General features: G+C 44.5%; 3 protein-coding genes across 7 annotated transcripts; 1 reads left to right on the plus strand and 2 right to left on the minus strand.

Moving 5' to 3' along the window:
* Positions 1 to 93: 93 nt before the first annotated feature.
* Positions 94 to 2,203, minus strand: gstk1 (glutathione S-transferase kappa 1). Of its 2 annotated transcripts, none has more exons than XM_049731811.1 (7): positions 1,907 to 2,203; positions 1,730 to 1,811; positions 1,510 to 1,638; positions 1,266 to 1,405; positions 1,069 to 1,185; positions 903 to 996; positions 94 to 343 (listed from the first exon to the last, which is right to left on the minus strand). In XM_049731811.1, the coding sequence occupies exons 1-7, from the start codon at positions 1,973 to 1,975 to the stop codon at positions 300 to 302; spliced, it is 675 nt and encodes a 224-aa protein (XP_049587768.1). In that variant the 5' UTR covers positions 1,976 to 2,203; the 3' UTR covers positions 94 to 299. The 2 variants fall into 2 exon arrangements, with proteins under 2 accessions (XP_049587768.1, XP_049587769.1); XM_049731812.2 differs by having other exon boundaries at positions 1,730 to 1,825.
* Positions 2,204 to 2,530: 327 nt separating this feature from the next.
* Positions 2,531 to 7,327, minus strand: rap1gapl (RAP1 GTPase activating protein-like). The gene is made up of 17 exons (XM_049731634.2): positions 6,618 to 7,327; positions 6,061 to 6,537; positions 5,969 to 5,995; positions 5,748 to 5,862; positions 5,631 to 5,678; positions 5,349 to 5,546; positions 4,674 to 4,771; positions 4,525 to 4,603; positions 4,280 to 4,333; positions 4,118 to 4,201; positions 3,955 to 4,055; positions 3,761 to 3,890; positions 3,463 to 3,630; positions 3,315 to 3,386; positions 3,151 to 3,237; positions 2,913 to 3,068; positions 2,531 to 2,829 (listed from the first exon to the last, which is right to left on the minus strand). The coding sequence occupies exons 2-17, from the start codon at positions 6,129 to 6,131 to the stop codon at positions 2,725 to 2,727; spliced, it is 1,593 nt and encodes a 530-aa protein (XP_049587591.1). The 5' UTR covers positions 6,132 to 6,537; positions 6,618 to 7,327; the 3' UTR covers positions 2,531 to 2,724.
* Positions 7,328 to 7,463: 136 nt separating this feature from the next.
* On the plus strand, positions 7,464 to 15,501 carry casp2 (caspase 2, apoptosis-related cysteine peptidase). Of its 4 annotated transcripts, none has more exons than XM_049731678.2 (12): positions 7,464 to 7,615; positions 7,941 to 8,088; positions 8,287 to 8,451; positions 8,517 to 8,591; positions 9,119 to 9,188; positions 9,604 to 9,695; positions 10,264 to 10,437; positions 10,518 to 10,646; positions 10,735 to 10,825; positions 11,807 to 12,007; positions 12,842 to 12,951; positions 13,044 to 15,501. In XM_049731678.2, the coding sequence occupies exons 2-12, from the start codon at positions 7,945 to 7,947 to the stop codon at positions 13,179 to 13,181; spliced, it is 1,389 nt and encodes a 462-aa protein (XP_049587635.1). In that variant the 5' UTR covers positions 7,464 to 7,615; positions 7,941 to 7,944; the 3' UTR covers positions 13,182 to 15,501. The 4 variants fall into 4 exon arrangements, with proteins under 4 accessions (XP_049587635.1, XP_049587638.1, XP_049587637.1 ...); XM_049731681.2 differs by having other exon boundaries at positions 11,807 to 11,995; XM_049731680.2 differs by having other exon boundaries at positions 7,478 to 7,615; positions 7,923 to 8,088.
* Positions 15,502 to 17,023: the final 1,522 nt, after the last annotated feature.

A 17,023-nucleotide genomic window follows, 5' to 3' on the forward strand; every position in this document is an offset into this window, starting at 1 on the left:
CCCTGGAACCCGTACGACGAGCTCGGCGCACTCGAGACAATCGCGTCAGCGATAAGCCTCGTCTTTGCGCTCTTCAAATACAAACAAGTGACCTTTGCCTTTTGAAGCAGCAGCAATTTATTTTAATGGCAATGTACAGTGTGCACTGTTTGCTTTTGGGACACAAGATTTTAAAAATGGTCTTTGTGGCCTATTCCATTGTGATCAAAAGCCACAGCGCATGAATGGCTGGTTTTCAAACAACGATATGCTCTATGAATTAGTGCATAGACAGACGTGGTTTTGAAGGCAGCTTTGTCTCACAGTTTGGCAGATGCAGGCTGAGGGCCAAGCCACTTTTCACCTAAAAAAAACAAAACACATTGTACATACCGACATCACAAGCAGGCCCTGTTTTGTTATTTCTTCAAATTTATACTATCTCAAAATAAGTGTGGGCGGCTCGGTGGAGCACTGGGTAGCACGTCCGTCTCACAGTTAGGAGGGTGCGGGTTCGATTCCACCTCCGGCCCTCCCTGTGTGGAGTTTGCATGTTCTCCCCGAGCCCGCGTGGGTTTTCTCCGGGCACTCCGGTTTCCTCCCACATCCCAAAAACATGCTTGGTAGGCCGATTGATCACTCTAAATTGTCCCTAGGTGTGAGTGCGAGTGCAAATGGTTGTTTGTCTCTGTGTGCCCTGCGATTGGCTGGCAACCGGTTCAGGGTGTCCCCCGCCTACTGCCCGATGACGGCTGGGATAGGCTCCAAGCACCCCCGCGACCCCCGTGGGGACTAAGCGGTCCAGAAAATGGATGGATGGAAAATAAGTGTGACATCGTCTAGAGGTCAGCAATGGAATTACACTTTACATAAACATTAACTATACAAAGAAACTTTGGCAAAGATAAATCAAGCTTTCTTACCAAGACAGTGGGCCATGACTTCAAATCTATCCGAGCCAAAGAACATCTCAGCTTTGCCGTTGATGTGACACACCATCATGGGGAAGCCAAATGCCTGACACCAGTACAGCAGGTTAAAATAAATCAATGAAATCACGTTAGACCAGAGACAGACAAATGAACCGACCCCATATTCCAGAGCGTCCTGAGTGCTTCTCTTCAGTTTGTCTTTAATTTCCTGAGTGGTGCAAAGCTTCTGCAACTCTTCAACTTCACTCCTGCCCAAGCCAGCTTTCTGTGCTGCCTGAAATAAGGATGGCCAATAATCTTGTTTTTTATCCCTCTTTTTGTTGTTGTTGCTAATTCCTCAGGATGGGTTGCTACCTCAGCCAGTGACGCAGGCTCAGTGATATCTTTGTCCTGGCTCCAGATTCTTCTCCAGAGCTCTCTGGACACCTTTTCCACCTGCTGGTCTCCACCCGTCTCCTGCACTGCTTTCACAAAGCGCATTGCATTCAAGGACCCTACAAGGAAACAAAATCACATCTCAACATAAGGTATACAATAGTATGTATATTATTATATGTATATTCATTTCAATATAACACTCCATTTACTTGGCGTGTACCTTTATTGAAGATGGCGTCCACAGGGTCTGAAGGAGAATGCAGCGGGATATTGAAATATTCTGCCAGGCGGGCCAAGTCCTTGTTCATATACAAGAATTTGGTCGGAACCACTCCAGGGGGCTTGTTGCCTATCACGGTGAGACGTCAACTCAATGTGGTGGGAAGTAACAACAGTACAAATACTTTATTATCACAGAGCACTTTTGTTAACACGCTTACCAGCGCCTTGCATGACACCACCCAGAAACGCAGGTCTGAGTTTGAGATCAATATTCCACACAGTTCTGTAGCGGCACATGACCTATAAACGAATCGCTTTAAATCGGCTTGGACATGAACACCTGCTCGTAATAGTATCGCCATTTATACCACGAATCAAATCAATAATAGACAAACCTCGAAGGCCAACCAGGAGTAGGGAGACACCACATCGTAGAAGAACTCGATCACTTTCTTGGAGGTCATTTTCGACGTGTGCACTCGAGCAGGAAAGAATCAAAATATGGTCCACAACCTGGACAGTGTGTCAAAGTTCGCAGCGGCCACAAGCGTTATGCAAAACGCCTTTTGAACCCGCGTTACGGAGCCAAAACAAGTCAAATTTGATTCCGTAGCAAACTTAGGCAAGATTTGCACAGCGTTGATTATACGCAAGTTGTTTATATTGAATTATTAATTAGCTATATTCTTCTTTTACTCTAAATACATTCGGCTCGAGCGTATGTACTGCCCCCTATGGGAATGGGCTGCAGCGGCACGCTGAACATAAATTTGGTTTAATCTGGTTAATCGTCTTTTTTCCAATGACTATAAAAATAAAAAGTAAAAAACACATCTGTACTGGAATAATTTAATAGTCATCTTAAATTACTACGATTTTTTTTCCCAACAAAGTTTGTTTGCATTCCCATAAAAAGACGTTTTAATGTTTTCATTCAAACATGCATTTACGGAAGCCCATTTCCACCAGTTAAAAAAAGGAAAAAGTAGAACAAAATCGTAAAAAAAGGAATGGACAGATTTTCCCTTAAACATTTTCAGGCTTTTATTTACCATACATGTCACTAAAATATAATTTGTATTACATATATGACTGCTATTGCAGCATGATAATTACATGAGCAGCAATTTTAATTTACTACCTTTACAGGTGTCCTCCACACAGATAATAAGGTCAACATGGATGTGCATAAATGTCTAAAATCTGGAATGTACTACGTCTCCTCTTGAGGACTCGCTTGGACCTGTGGTGAGATGCCACTGACTTTCCTGGGCACCCCGAGGTTCTCGAAGGAATGGCTCCGCACTCGGATGGCCCTCTTAGGGGGAAAAAAATTGAATGCAAAAAAATGCTTTCATGTGAGATCGACTAGTAGAACAAGAACTGTCATTGAATGCTGACCTTAAAGTTCTCAATGAACCCCCCACTGCCTTCGGACACCCCCCTGACACTCTCAGCAGAGGGGACAGAAGAGGCTGATGGGTCTCCCAGCATGCATTGTGAACGAGTGGAGAGTTCTGCCTGCAGATTCTCCAGAAGTGCTGAGCGTGTGCGTTGCTTTATTTTTTTTTTCATTTGGGGGAGGTATGATATTACCACCAAATGGAGCTCGTGAACTTAAGTCGGGATGAGCACCTACCTCCAATCTGCTGAACTGCTCGGCTTTACAGCAGGAAATTTCCGCATTGATGAGCTTGGTGAGGAGGAATTCTCTCAATAGGGAGTGCTTGAGACAAAAATTAGACTTTTTGAGCATCTCAACATTAAGAAACAAATTAAATATAATGATGTTTGGATTTTTACATCTGTGAAGACTGGAGGATCTGGAAGCACTGGACCGAATGGAGGAACGTCATCCCTAGCAGTGACAGATAGCTGTGACAAGTACTGTTAATACACTCGGTGGCCACAACACAATATGTAAGCTAAAAAAAAAAAAGAGAGACAGCACCTGATATGCACTTTGGCCAGCATCATCTGTCTTCCCGCTGTGGACCCTCCGGACCACGATGAAACAGTGCAGGAAGTGCGACTTAATCATGTCAGCTAAGAAAGTAGTCGGACCCTCCTGGTAAACCATCGCCACAATGTCGTTACCAATGTGTCTCTTCCTTTGCAGCTGAGGTGACATTTTTTTTTTTTTTTTTTTTTGAGAAGGTAAGAAATCAGAAGTACAGATAAATACTCGAGTACAGTCGTTACATGCCGCCATTTTGCCACAAACTCTCTCACTTGGCGCAGGAACCAACCTGCTGTGGGTCGCCTTCGGTGAAGGGCAGTTTTGTCGCCACATGGAACATGACGTCTCTGCCGTGGAAGGAAGTAAAGACCGCCTCGCTCCCCGTCTGGCCGTGACAAACATCCAGACCTCCTCTGAAGCTGAAAACAGGACAATGGGGTGAGATGTTGCACCGTGAGCGACATTCGGCCAATCACGCTTTACCCAGTGAAGCCTTGGAGTTGAACCGTGTCCCCCAAAATAGACAGGAACTCGGTAAAGCCTTCGCTTTCTTCATCGTTACCGAGGATGTCCTCCTCGGTGAACTGGTGAAAGTTCAGTTCTCCAAAATGTTTGTGGAAGCCCAAAACAAAAATTCCATTCTTACCTGATTCTCCTTCTGGTACAAAACACCAAACTTGAAATTGGACGACACCCTGTGCTCATCGAACGCTTTTATTAGTATCGGAGCCTTGAGGATGAGTGAGAAAAAAAAATCCAAACGTTTCATCAAAATCAAGTTACTTTTCCGGGCATGTTGAAGAATTACCTTGAGGTAGCTGACCGCGTCAAACTTTGAGACGGTCACTCTGTCACACAGCATCTAGAAATAATTATTTATTTTGTGTTATTTTATTTTTCTTATTTTTTATTAGTATTATATTATCTTATTTTATTTCCCGTGCCTGAGGCTACATGAGCTCAATTTGTAGAAGCCAGAATGACATTTAAAGGGCTCAAATGTATTTTGTGGATAAAATGTCTTCTGCTGGTACTGCAAACTAATCCGTGTACCTTTGCCAGTTCGACAGATGATGGAATACCGGGGAAAAGCGACAGAGAGAAAACTCCATGCAGAGAACATTCTTTCATCCTGCGAGACAAGATGCACAATCGCGTTTAAAGTAAAGGTAAACATAAGCGAAAAAAAAAGCTGCTTTCACCTCAGTATGACTCGCAGGCGATTTTCCTCTTCCTCCAAACACACAGACAACACCAGCGGCCCTAAGGTCGGATCCACCGCCGTGAAGGAATGGTGATACTGGCAAGTGCAAGAAAAAAAAAAAATCCAACTCAGAAGGTCAGCATTGATCTGCTTTTACGAACGGAATCTGTGAATGAAATTTGTCTGGTTAACTCTGAGTTTTTTTTGTTCTTGTTGATGTTGTAGGAAGGTGAACAGTGGCTATAAAAAGTCTACACACCCTTTTTTGCGTAAAATCACCATTCGTTCATTGACGTATGGGACCGTTTGGAGTTATTTTTCTTTAGATGGAAATGTGGCCTTAGTCAAGGTGGAGGGAATAATGAACAGTTCAAAATAACAGTCAGTGTTAGCACAAAAACGTCATGAAAAGCCCGCTAGAACATCTAAACTTTATTGGGGCTTTCTTTTAATGGTCGCAGGCTTGCGCAACTACGACTTCCTGTAGGTTGAATGTTATTGGTTAACTCGGAACACAGCCACATTGTTATTTAAGTGGGTGTGTACACTTATGCAACTGCAGCTACAATTTGAAAACGGGTGTGTAGACTTTTTATTGTACATGCACTGCAGGCGACAATATGTCACAGTTCAAAAGTTCAATTGGAATTAGAAATAACAGCGAGCGACTGACCCGCGAGCGGAAAAAGTGCCGGTAGATTTTGGCCTCGCCGTCCCTTTCCTTGAGTTCGTAGTCGTCTGCTGGGAGGCCGTGATGGGAGGAGGTGGGGCTGACATCTGCGAGTCTCTCCAAAGGCGGGTCGACCCAGTAGCGCCCCAGCTTCGAAGGGAGGATGATTGGCAGCTCTCCGCCTGTCGTCAAAAGCCGAGACTAAAATAGACCACGACGAGTTGCTTGATTAGGGAAACAAATCAACACAAAACTTTTTTTTTTTCTCTGACTAAATGGACAAACCTTAAGCGGCAGAGGGAATTCACATCGCTGCTCATCGAGCCTGCTGCCCTGATACACCAAAGAAACACTGATGACAAAATCCTCCTTTGAATTTGATGCCACATTTCAAGAACTCACCTGGAGCTTTTCAATGATTTCAAACAACTCCGTTTCCTTCTGGCTGCCGCTAGCCGAGAGGACAGGCTTGCCGTCATCCAAGATGTCCGTCGTCTTGCTCTCGGCGGCTTCCGCTCTGCAGCAACAGGTGCAGCAAGCCACACAAGCAAAACCCGCATTGTCCTCCCTCGTAAACTTCGGTCAAAAGTGCTTCAATAAATGAGGAATAAAGAAAGCCTTACCCTGCTTCATCCTTGGATAAGTCCATGCTGGGAACCGGAAAGTAAGATGAGCTTCATCACAGGTGAAATGTAGTCCAATTTGAAACACTCACCTTCCATAAGTGCCAAAAGTGAAACTTCTCCTTCTGGGGAAGAATGTGTCTTCTCTCTTCCCTTCCTCCATGTTTGTACTGTACTGCAAGTTTGCAGTTTATCAGGGCTGGCCAAGGCTGAATTAATTCACTCAATAATTCTGTCACTCCCCTTCCATGACCCCCCGCCACCCACTTATTTAAAGCTTCCCTTCACCTCCTTCTGTGCCGCTGTCACTCATGGCGCATGAACCCGTTTGTGCTCAGTCACGCGCAGGTGCAAGCAAAACACAAGCACGGCTAGTAAATAGTCGCCGCTTTCTCCGAGCTTCAAGACCGACTTGTGAATAAATGAAGAAATGACACATGAGACATTTTCTGCCGGACCTGTTACCCTTTGAGAGTCACTAAAGACCATCAATTATTGACAGCACGCAGCGAGGGTGAGGAGATAGACAGCAGGGGAGGGTGAAGCCGCTCTCCGAGCAGAGGTGCAGCCTGTGAGACGCACGGTGGAAAGATAGCACGGCTTAAGGCACACCTGCACAACACAATAAGGAACAACTGATAGTTTTTACCTGATGTCATGTCACGCAACACTGCAGCCGCCATCTTAGAGGTGGATGCAGATACTTTTGTTGTTTTCCTTTTGAGTGTAGATCAATTTGTTAGCTGTAAAAATGTAGTGTTGGGGTGCAACAATACAGGCGGGAGATACAAGGACTCATTTTCTGACGCCAACATTGAATTAGGCAAGCTGAGACTAGATTTGTGATAAAAAAGGTGCAAATTGCGGCTTTCCCTGATTAGAAATGCAGGATTGTGTGATTACCACTCACCCATTCCCACCATGACAACCACTAACAAGCATTGAGGCCAATGTAACAAGCTGTCAACTCTCCTGGATCAATAAGCATTTTTATTTACACTTGTCTTCACATGCAGGGAATCGTAGTCGTTTATGAAGACCACTTGGTCACCGCATCCAAAGTATGTTGTTGTGCTGTCAATTTAGTGTGACTTAGTGCCGGTCCACTGCAATTAAAACTAAAGTTATGAAGCTGTTGTTTCCGAGCAGTCTTGCACTGTAGCTCATATCCAAATATCCTCAAGGCCTAAAAATGTTAAGGCTCTGCTCTTGAATTGTTTGCTAGCCAGTAAATCCACCAAGAATAATCAATTAACTGCTAAAGCGACAACATTTTTTTAAAATAAGAAATATAACCAATGACGGTTAAGAATTTGTATTTTGAGATTTCTTGACACTGTTCATTTTTCGCCTGAAACAACGATGGCGTTCAATATCCCGCCAGGACAAGGGTTGTGTGACGTCAAGAAAACGGCTGAGTGGCCAAAAACTCTGTCAGTCAAGCTTTTCGCGCTTTCATTGGTCCAAATAATAAACAATATGTTGCTGGCCCACGCCTTCGCAATGCAGCTAACGTTACCCACGGAAGTTGGGCGGTCGTTGGGGGCTGTCGTTTTCTGGCGTGTCAAAAGAGAAAAACGACCACATTTACTCGCCCCCTCCTTGAAGGTTTGATACCGTGGTGCATCGGTGGAAGAACGCTTGAAGGTAGGAGAAACGCGGCTTGTTTCACTCAACGAAGTAAGGCTTGCTAGCACCGCGTTCCGCCACTTTCGAGCGCTGAGATCGCCATCCACTGTCTGTCAGCGCGCGTGGCTTCCTTTCACACATATCTGCTGCAATTCGATTTTCAAATTATCCTAGTTTGCATTCCGTGTTTAATTTGTGTTTTGCCACACCGAGTTGATTACAAGTGTTATGAACTTGTTCACTATTGGCATGCTTAATCGAAAGTGCGGAACACCAACAAGAGATAGTCTTTCTTCCTCATTTCCCCCCCTCCCCCCCAATGCAACGTGTGTGTACGTTCTAGCAAGATGCGGGAGTGTGGCATGCTGAAGAGGGACCGGGTAGCCCTGCGGAGTGCTTCTCTCTGCAGGCAGCTGGTGGTGGATGAGCTTCTCGTTCAGTTTCTGCTTCAGGACAACATCCTCACCGACAGTATGGCTGAGGGTATCCTGGTATGTTTGTGTTTTTATCAGATCTTTTCACTGTGATGGAAATAGTAAACCTTTCAAAAGAGGCATCAGTGGATTTGAATGAATCATGCGTCATGTAATACGCAAAGTAAACACTGGTGCCCTAATAAACCGGCTACTGTGCATACAGAAGGGATGAGCCAGTTTTACTCTCATGTCTCCAATGGACATTTTCCTTAGGCCGAGCAAACGTCCCAAAAGCGAAGCTTGCGTCTGCTGCTGCTCCTTCCCAAGCGAGGGCCGCGAGCCTTCAGCAGCTTCTGCTCAGCGCTCCGAGAAACCGAGCAGCAACACCTGTGCGAGCTGCTCACGCAATCACAGGAGAAGGATGGCAAAGAGGTGCAAGTGAGTGAGTGTTAAATCGGGCAATCCGTCAACGCTAATAATCTAAGTGACTTGTATGCTCACAGGGTTTCCAGCCTGATGAGGAGCGTGAAGGACGGGCAGGATGGCAGCTAATGCAGACATCAGAGAGGAGGAGAGAGGTGAGCCACCTGAGCTTCAGTCTTGATACTCTTGTGAATGATTAAGTGGCCGGCGCGTAATTGAGCACAGTCACTTGCCAGCCCTTACAAGTCAATAAATTGGCTCCAGTAAAGTGAGCAATTATAAATGTTTATTTAGATTATTTATTTAAATAAAGCTGCAACACAGGCTACAGTGAAGCCCTGCTATTCTCAGGCGATAAGGACCAATGTCCATAAAAGGTGCTAGTATTCGCAGATAGAAGCCAGAAGAGGGCAGCAACAAAGAGGAACATAAAGCACGCATCTAGCATGTACACAATCATGAACCCATGTCACACCAAAATTCCACCAAGAGAGACCAAAGTAATAATTTTGTCACTTTGGCCACAAAATCAGCTAATGTATAAAAAAAAAGAGCAAATTTCAGGCAATAGTTTTCTTAATCCATTGTGTCGTCGGTGTAGGCAACAATTGACTCTGCCTGACAAATGAAGACAGTCTACATTTGACCTGGGTGCATTGAACTCAGTCTGTCTTCCTTTCAGAGATATAGCGACTCCTCTCTTCCACTTCCCACCCAGGAAGAAACCGTAGCAAAACGAGCCAGGACGCACGGTGAGATGTGACGCATCACTAATGTTTCTCGCGTCAATATTTTTCTGTTTTTGTAGACACACTCTTGTCAAGATTCCGAATATGAGTGATTAAATAAAACTTCTGGGACTACTCAAGATATTCTTCTCCTCAGTGGGTTAATTGTTTAGGTATCATATTACTGAAAGGAAGTGTGGGTGCCACACCTGGAGTGACTCATGTGCAGGCTTGTAGTAGCAACTTTGTCACCTTAAAGCTGCCGTTGTGATGTAACAACATAAGACATTTTTTGCTTACTCTTATACAATCCAAAACTTTTACAATTATTTAACTTGACAAGCTGGGTAGAATGTTTTTTATATTATGTTAAATATTATTCTATTAAATAATATATATTATCTGTATTGAAGTGCAACATTTTGTGCATTGTTTTCAGAGTTTATGGAGTACAGCTTGGATGCAGATAGTCCCATCACCACTCCCGTCCTCCCTTGCACACATGACCTCTACCTCTCGCAATGCCTCAGGGTAAGGCAAGGATGCAGGCTGTTGCTCAGTAAAAAAAGCAGATATATCTAAATTGAATGAATCATAGATACTGTTATAATACTCTGGTGTGTCCAGTGGTGGTCCTGGCGAGTCAGCAAAAGGATAATTAAGATTAACAAATAAAAAAGAAATAAAACATGAATCATGCAGTGCATAAATGAATTAGAAGACTTCCAAGAATAATTTTGGTTTTGTTTCCAATTGTGCTTGCTTTCTTTCATGTTAAGGCTTAGCTAGTGAAATTATTTAGTGTCGCCTTCTGGCTTTCCTTGATGCTCCACAAGGGGGTGCTAATTGCCCGTACAAACGTCAACGCTTGACACGCTATGCATTCCAAAGTAGAAACCCATTTTACATACTATTTTGTGAAAAAAAGAAATAAATCTGAACAAACTGTTCATGCCAGAATCCACAACTGGTCTTGTCAATGATGTTCTTATTTTTTTTTTTTTAAATGTCCTGTAAAATAATCAGTTTCTCTGATTTAGAAAAAACATTTTGAGGTAATAGTTGTGTAATATGAATGCCCCTCCCCCCTGTGTTGCAGTCCTATGTAATGACCTCATCCCCACGTGGTTTAGCCCTGGTGATCAGCAATATGACGTTTGACTCAGCCAACCTGGACTCCAGGAAGGGCGGTGAGGTGGACTACGAGGTGCTCAGCCAGCTTTTCACAGATCTGGACTACGCGGTGACACTCCACAGAGACCTGACGGCTGAGGTGACGTCGTCTCGCCCGTGCCGCTTCACCCTCCACCGCACCCCCAATTGAACATTTTGCCGTCTTTTTATTTTTCCCAGGAAATGAGAACCTGCATCGAGAGCTTCCGCCAGCGCTCGGAGCACCGCTCGGTGAACAGCTGCGTGGTTTGTCTCCTCTCCCACGGCGTGGAAGGCGCCGTGTACGGCACAGACGGCCACCTCCTGCAGGTGTGCTGTCATCTTGCACAACACTGAGGAAAAACTTCATGTTGACATCTAACCTGCCACCCACATTATGTCACATGTTCATATTTAGCTTCAGTGGGTGTTTGAGGCCTTTGACAACGTGCGCTGCCCGCTGCTGCAGAACAAACCAAAGATGTTTTTCATCCAGGCCTGCAGAGGAGGTAAGGAAGGCGACATGCAGAAAATGTTGGTATGCCACATATAAAGTCCTAAACAGATCAAATAGGGCTTGATGAGATGAGCAGCATAATTGAGATCTTCCACATTAACATTCCGAATCGGTTCAGTCTGACATTTGGTTTAATGTTGCGGCTTTCGTCTATGCATATGCAATTGAAATTGTGTAAATCGTTTCTTAAAAAACACTAATGTTACTTGTCGTTCTTGGAGCGCGCGGAAAGAATTGCCAACTTTGTGTTTTATTTATCACTTAACTCTGATAATCGGTGTCTTATTGATTTCATTTGATATTTCATTCTTTTAATCATCTGTTGGTATTAAGCTCCGGATGAAAACCGCTTTGAAGGTGGTTTTAAAAAGTCGAGGCTTCAATAAGGTATTTTCTATAAAAATAAAAAAAATTGTGCCAGCCTGTTCTAGATAGTCCCAAGGACAACATAAGTAGCCCATGGCTCTTCGAAAAATAGCTCACCACGCACAGTGTGATTTGCTAAAAAAATTAAAACAGAAGGTCAATACTTAGGCTTATTAATTAAAAATTAACATGGTGCCCATTTCTAAATGTACAATATGTCAAAGTTTACCATGATGATTTAAAAAAAAAAAAAGTGTAGCCAGAAGTTAAAAACAAACAACTGAGCAAAAAGAACAACTTTGTTGTAAAAAAAACAAAAAAAAACATTGCCCGGTAAAGTTAATCATCTTCGACTGTGCGGTCAATTAGGCTCAGCCCCGATGCCACGACAAGGCTAATGACGCCTAGCACAAATCTGCCGACCCCTCGGGAGTCTCTGCAATTAGTACAACGCGGCCCTCTTCGTACTCGCCCGACACCGCAGGTGTGCTGCCAAAATACCATTAGGTGTGCTCGTCCCCTTCATCTGCAGTCAGACGGAAAAAAAAAAAAAACATCTCTCACTGAAATGACAAGTGTCTTAATACAAGTCATTGCCGTCTCACAGAGGAGCTGGACTGCGGAGTGGAGCAGGTGGATGGGCCAGGAAGGAGCAGCTCACCCAGCTGTGAACAACAGGACGCCGGGCGAGAAGGTCCCAGGGGCGCCGGTGCCAGACAGGGAGGGGACTTAGGACAGCCCAGGATTAAACTGCCCAAGCGGTCTGACATGATATGCGGCTATGCCTCTCTCAAAGGTCAGACCATTTGTAAGTTTGTCCCTTTTTTGGATATTCCTTTGTGGCCTTAGCTGGGAACTTCACTTGCCCTGGGCGCTTTTCTTGCTGTGACACATCCCTTAGTCCATTAATTCATCCACTCGTTTAATTAAAAATACAGGCACTCCTTTACATTTGGATGCCCCTTAATTAGATTTAAATTCTGGGGGAAAATATTGACCACAAGTAGGGCTTGACGGATTAGTCAACCAACTGATTGAATTGGCTAATATTAGTGGGGTTTTTTTTAAAATATGAATAATTTTAGCCATTATTTTTTTGTATTAATCGGCAAGTTAATCGACTATCGGACTTTTCCAATATATTTTCACGGGGTGTGTTTGAATGTCACTATTGTCTTAAGTTCTAATATGTTAATGTGTAAACAAAAAAAATAAAACATTTATTCAAAAAAAGAAAATCATTTGACTTTAGCAGATTTTGAAAGAGCTACTATTGGCCAATTAAATCAGTCGGGCGTCTGTAGAAACTCTTTCTGAAGACCAACTAATCAATAAGCGTTCTGGAATGCGCTCGGTTGCGGCTCAGCGGTTCCTCTGGGCCCGCTTGTCTCACTCGTGTTGACACCTTCCTGTAAACACATTCCGCAACATTACAGCTGTTATTTATTGTCTCTCTGCTGGGATTCCCTTTGTTTCACAATCTTTCCAGACACCTTTCTCTCTTTACTGTCGGCGCATGTACCCGACAAAACATTAAGCACAAACACTCGCGCTACGCGTTTGTTTGCCGCTGCGTCGCGGTTGCCTTCTCATCGTGGTCTAGTGTTATGAAGCCGCTCGTGTTTGCTTTGCTCTTTTAAAGGCACTGCGGCCATGCGCAACACCAAGCGAGGGTCCTGGTTCATCCAGGAGCTCAACGCTGCCCTCCGCCTCCACGCCAGAGACACACACATGGCAGACATTCTGGTGCAGGTACATTTCTGCTTCCGTCGCGATCCGTCGCTGCCATCTTGTGACTTCGATATGTCATCGCAAAGTCGATCATTCGCTATTGGGGTCCGCAGGTCAACGGACGGATCAAAGAGCGCGAGGGTTACGCCCCTGGCACGCTCCACCATCGCTGCAAAGAGATGTCCGAGTTCACCAGCTCGCTGTGCAAAGACCTCTACCTTTTTCCCAAATACCAGCCCCATTCTTCATAATGCACTCACATAGACACACTCGCGCTAGTGTGCTCACATGTCCCCTCATTCCAAGCGTATTACTGTCACACACTTTTGCATTCCAGCATTACAAGCTCACACACAGACACACACACACACACAAGCTTCCAAACATTTACCGTACTTTTCGGACTAAAAGTCGCTCCGGAATATAGGTCGCATTAGCCATAAAATGCACAATAACGTGGAAAAAAAACAAGTCGCTCCGGAGCATAAGTCGCATTTTGGGGGGAAATTTATTCGCCAAAATCCAACACCAAGAACAGACATGAACGAGCAACAACAGGCTAAACGATAGGGATGCTAACGTGACATAAACACAAACGAAGAGCTGAGAACGGGCCTGACGTAACATTCAGAGATATTCAAAAAACTATTACTTAAATAACACCATCTGTGTCACTCCAATTCATTAAATCCATCGATCGTCCTTTTGTCAACAATGGGTGCGCGCCGCTCATGGCGCTTGCACTTTAAAATATTCCACAGGCCCATATAACGATACATCAATTAGATATCAAATAACTATTATATAAGCAATAATATTATCAAACCATCTGTGCACTCTAAATCATTAAATCCATCGATCAAATTCCTCGTCCTTTGTCAACAAAGCCGCTCGTGCGCCCTGACGTCAGCCTCGTCATTATTCCACAGATCTAGTATATAACTATATTGTAGCGTTAAGGTACAAGGAAAGACGTGGGTTTGGTAAACGGCTCTTTATTTGACAAAACAAACTTCCAGGCGTGTGGTGGCGTGGACTTCCAGTCACGTAGGTGGAAGAGAGATCCATAGAACAGGACCGGGCGTGCGTAAAAGCCATGACCGAGCCCCATCCACCGTCCCCGGACAGCCACCCGGCCGAGCACCGGCCCCCGACTTCTATCCTCGAAGGTGAAAGAGAGCTCCGTAGAGTAGGACCGGGCGTGCGTAAAAGCCATAATAGTTTTTCAAACCTTCTGTGTCACTCCAAATCCTTAAATCCTTCAAACACTTCGTCCTCCGTGTCACTTAGAAACAAAGCCGCTAATGATGCCGGTAGTACGTGGGGCCCTTCGTCATCTTCGTCATTCCGTGATCAATCTTTGTCCTTTTTGTAAACAACCGCCACGCCGCGTCGTCCTGCTGACGTCACTTGAAATTCAAATTACAGTAATCCCTTGCTACATCGCCGTTCGTTTATCACGGTTTCATTTTTTGGGGGGGGGAAATTTTTGAAAAAAAACACATAAGTCGCTCCTTATTATAAGTCGCCCCCCCCACCCAAACTATGAAAAAAAATGCGTCTTATAGTCTGAAAATTACGGTACTCATTCACAATTTCTGCATTAATGCTCCCTCAGCAAAAGTCGGCATGTTTCTGTGTCGAGGGTGTTCATCCCTCTTCTGGGTATTATTGAAAAATTGTATTTTCTACACAGATCTATTTTTGTTTTGTTTTGTACAAATATATTTTTTAAGAATTTTGTAAATTAACCCCCTCGCATTTTAATGTATTTGTTCAGCTTCAGCTTCGGTTGTCATGTTACACTGTACAGTAGTGAAAGGCAGAGGGCAGCATTGAGTAACAAGGTTGGTGCAGCAGTTTTTTTTTCCCCCTCCCTCCTCACCAAATAGGAGGTTCTCCAGCATTCCAAAATGTTTCCTACGCTCATGTCACCTTTTATTCAGTTGAATCCCTCTGACATAGCTTTTACTTGAAGAGGTTTGTGTTGTAAATATTTCTCTTTTAACCGTAGCCTCCCACCTCCATTGTGAACTTTGAACTTTACGCTAACGCTGACACCTAATCACGCTCCCCTCCGAGGGGGGTTACACGCATTTAGCGACACCCCTATTCAACCTTTTAGCGTTTATATTTGCTGTTATGTCATCTTCTGTGATACAGTGACCAATGTACATCTCGTGTCTTCCAAAAAGTTTCAGGAAATATGCAGATAAAAAAAAAGAACTGGTTGTTATCACAGTGTATTGAAGCGCTCCCCCCTCAACTCAGACATCCAGTTCATTGATGTTTCCCAGAAAAACCACAATGAGGCAACGTGCGTTTGGTTAGTGTTGTGGAGAAAGATACTACGAAGCAGTATTGATTTGTCACCAAAGAGGCTTTGAAATGTGTTCTTCTTGGATGTTGCGTTGTTACGATAGTAAAAGAATGACGAAGAGGTCACCGTGCAGAGAGAGGATGTGATTTGCTGCCAAACTCTTGTGCGGGGATGGGAGGGGGGTTTATTTCTGTCATCGCTAATGACTGCCAAGTCTTCCTGACAATAAACAAGCTAGTGTTTATCAACAAGTTTGTTTCTTTTAGTCTTTTTTCCACTGCTGTGAACAAGGCGAGTCAGAAAAGTTCCAGGACAGGTCTTCGAAGCTAATGCTAAATGCTATCCTTTAATACACTCCAACTTTTATGGGCGGACCCGGCAGGTTTTTGGAAGCTCGTATTTTCCTTGCCCCGGTCTCATTGGTGCCAGAAATCTTATGTTGGATCTAATTAGCTAGTAGGCCTACATTTCCCACAATTCTTAGACATAAGCAGGAAGTAGCCCTTGTGGTTTTGACCAAAACGTGTTAACGGTTAGCCTGCTAGCTTTTACGTGGTAAAACTTGTCCATTTCTGTCCCTTGTAATTGACGTGGCAAGGCGAGAGTCACCCTTGACTCTTATCTTCCACTCAAAAGCTGTGCTGATCTCAAATCTACAGCAATGTCAACATTGTCAGAGGCATTTAGCAAATTGATTGGCTGTGAATGAGTTGAGTTGATGCCTGTGACAACCAAGCTACGGAGGATCCAGGGAGAATGAGAAGGAGAATGGCGCTAATGGCATTAGACTCCAGGGGGTTTACTCCAAATGAGAAAACTTGTCATTTGGATTTGAAACATGACCTTTGTGACACCAGTCCCGGAACTTTTCTGACACGCCGCTCACATGCCCTCCTATGCATATGATCCGCCTTGTTGCTGTGTTTGTGTGTGTTGTTGCGTTACGGCGTGTCCTCACCACACTCAGGTGTAGTGTAACTAGCCCACCCGCTATTCTGCTGCGCTCAGGTCTCTCCGTGCCCCCGGACGACGTGTGTCATTCCCGCCGGTCAGTGATAATATTCATAGTGTATCAGATGGAGGCCCAGGCCAGCTGTCCGGAGTCATTCTCCGTTGACGCACACACACAGTCGCATGCGTGTGCACGCACTGCGAGCGACGGTCCGAGTAATACGTTTTCCTGTGGCCTGCCGTGGAGCGGTGAGATTAGGCTGATATGCGCCGGCGTGTAGACCACAAAGCGGGACAGGGTTAAGGGGGATCTGGATCTGCATGTGTCTGTGCCTTTGTTGTTGTCATGATGGTGGCACACAACACGCACACACATGTTCAAGGATGTTGTCTCAGCAGCCCGCGGAGCAACCTCCAAGGTCAAATGTGATCCATTCTGGGAAGCTGGCCGACCTTTGTGGTGTTGGTATTTTGGAACAATTTGCCCATTGGAAATAATACCAAGTCAATTACCGTGTAGCCCTTCCAGGGTCAAACTCATTTGAGGTGGGGGACTCGAGTCACCTGACCTGACAAGAGTGGCTCGGGTTGGCAATAAATTGAGGAAAAACAAATCACATATGGAAATAGTGTCCCAGTATGTGACCTTTTTAGAATTTAAAGGGTTCACTGTATTCTGTGAAGGCGGTGTGAGTTCAATTCTCGGTCCCAAAAATATTTTTCCTCAGGAAGAGCATCAGTTGTAAAAACTGCGCCAAATAAATCCTGAAACGACTCCTTGTGGTGACCCTCAAAACAACAAGCACCCGTTAGCTTTTCCGC

The sequence above is a fragment of the Syngnathus scovelli genome, chromosome 9 (genome assembly GCF_024217435.2).
Source record: "Syngnathus scovelli strain Florida chromosome 9, RoL_Ssco_1.2, whole genome shotgun sequence".
Lineage (NCBI taxonomy): Eukaryota > Metazoa > Chordata > Actinopteri > Syngnathiformes > Syngnathidae > Syngnathus > Syngnathus scovelli.